Source organism: Monoraphidium neglectum, assembly GCF_000611645.1.
Source record: "Monoraphidium neglectum strain SAG 48.87 unplaced genomic scaffold scaffold06578, whole genome shotgun sequence".
Taxonomy (NCBI): domain Eukaryota; kingdom Viridiplantae; phylum Chlorophyta; class Chlorophyceae; order Sphaeropleales; family Selenastraceae; genus Monoraphidium; species Monoraphidium neglectum.
Window position 1 is genome coordinate 1 of NW_014007067.1, and position 1,443 is coordinate 1,443.

General features: G+C 68.6%; 1 protein-coding gene across 1 annotated transcript; it reads left to right on the top strand.

The window, feature by feature from the left end:
• Positions 1 to 21: 21 nt before the first annotated feature.
• On the top strand, positions 22 to 1,114 carry MNEG_16609 (glycine dehydrogenase; the record flags this gene model as incomplete). Its single annotated transcript, XM_014034921.1, has 3 exons — positions 22 to 229; positions 571 to 704; positions 920 to 1,114. 3 exons carry the CDS (start codon positions 22 to 24, stop codon positions 1,112 to 1,114), a joined length of 537 nt encoding a protein of 178 aa, XP_013890375.1.
• Positions 1,115 to 1,443: the final 329 nt, after the last annotated feature.

The following is a 1,443-nucleotide window of genomic DNA, read 5'->3' on the forward strand; positions in this document are numbered from 1 at the left end:
CCCAACCTCCAGGCAAACTACATGGCCAAGCGCCTGTCCCCCTACTACAAGGTGCTCTTCACCGGCCGCGCCGGCACCTGCGCCCACGAGTTCATCCTGGACGTGCGGCCCTTCAAGGACACCGCGGGCGTGGAGGCCGAGGACATCGCCAAGCGCCTCATGGACTACGGCTTCCACGCGCCCACCATGAGCTGGCCCGTGCCGGGGACGCTCATGATCGAGCCCACGGGTGCGGGCGGGGCGGGATGGGGGGTGCGCGCTGGGCGGCCAGGGGTGGTCCGCGGTGGCGCTCGTGCGTGCGCTTGTGCGCCTCGATGTCCTTGTGAGCTGCGCGCGCAGGCGGCAACAGGGGCGCTGCTTGTTGGCGGCAGGGAGTCGCATCGGCGGACTCTGGGGGAGGGACGCGCAGCTTGACTGCCTTTTGCGTGACCTTCCGTGCCGCCCAAGCCTTGTAGGCCTGCCTGAAAACACACTCACCACAAACGAGCGCGTATCACTCACATACACACACACATACGCACACACTCACTCACTCACCCTCACGCACACACTCCCATACTGAAACCACAGAGTCTGAGCCCAAGGCTGAGCTGGACCGCTTCATTGATGCCATGGTCAGCATCCGCCACGAGATTGCAGAGGTGGAGGCCGGCAAGGCCCCCAGGGACAACAACGTGCTGGTGCACGCGCCACACACGGCACAGGTGCGCCCAGGGGACCAGACGCGCACCTGTGTGTGTTGATGTGTGTGTGGGGGGGGGGCTGCTGTCGGGGGAGATCCGTCACATCCATGTGTGGGTTGTGTGGATCGTGGGGGCTCTCTACTTTGACCAAAAACCCTGCTCTCAACCTGACACTACAGTCACACTCTCCCTTCCATCCAACACCCACACCCACAAACTGTGCCGGCCCCCCGCAGGTCGTGCTGGCCGAGAGCTGGAGCCGCCCCTACAGCCGCGAGCAGGCCGCCTTCCCCGCCCCCTGGGTCAAGGGCGCCAAGTTCTGGCCCACCACCAGCCGCGTCGACAACGTCTACGGGGACCGCCACCTCATCACGCGCCTCGGGCAGCAGCCCGCGGGCGCCAGCGCGGAGCCCGTCGCCGCGCACGCGTGAGCGCGGCGCCGCCGGCAGCCGCGGCTGCCCGGGCTTTGCCAGGGCCGACGGGTGGGCGGGCGCTCGCGCCGGCGCTGCCTGCTGACAGGCCGCGCTGCGGTTGGGCTCGGCCCCTCGCGTTGCGGCAAGCCAAAGGCACCCCCACCCCCTGCCCGCCGCATGCGGCGGCATTACCATTGTTCCCCTTTGTCTTTGACCCTTTCGTTGGTTGGCCGCGCGCTCGCGGGCGTGCGCGGGAAGGGGTCGTTCGCTACAGGGGCCCGCCATGGGCGCCCTGTGCGTGCACTCCGCCTTTCAGGGGCGGTCCCGCCGGGCAGCACCCAGCCGGG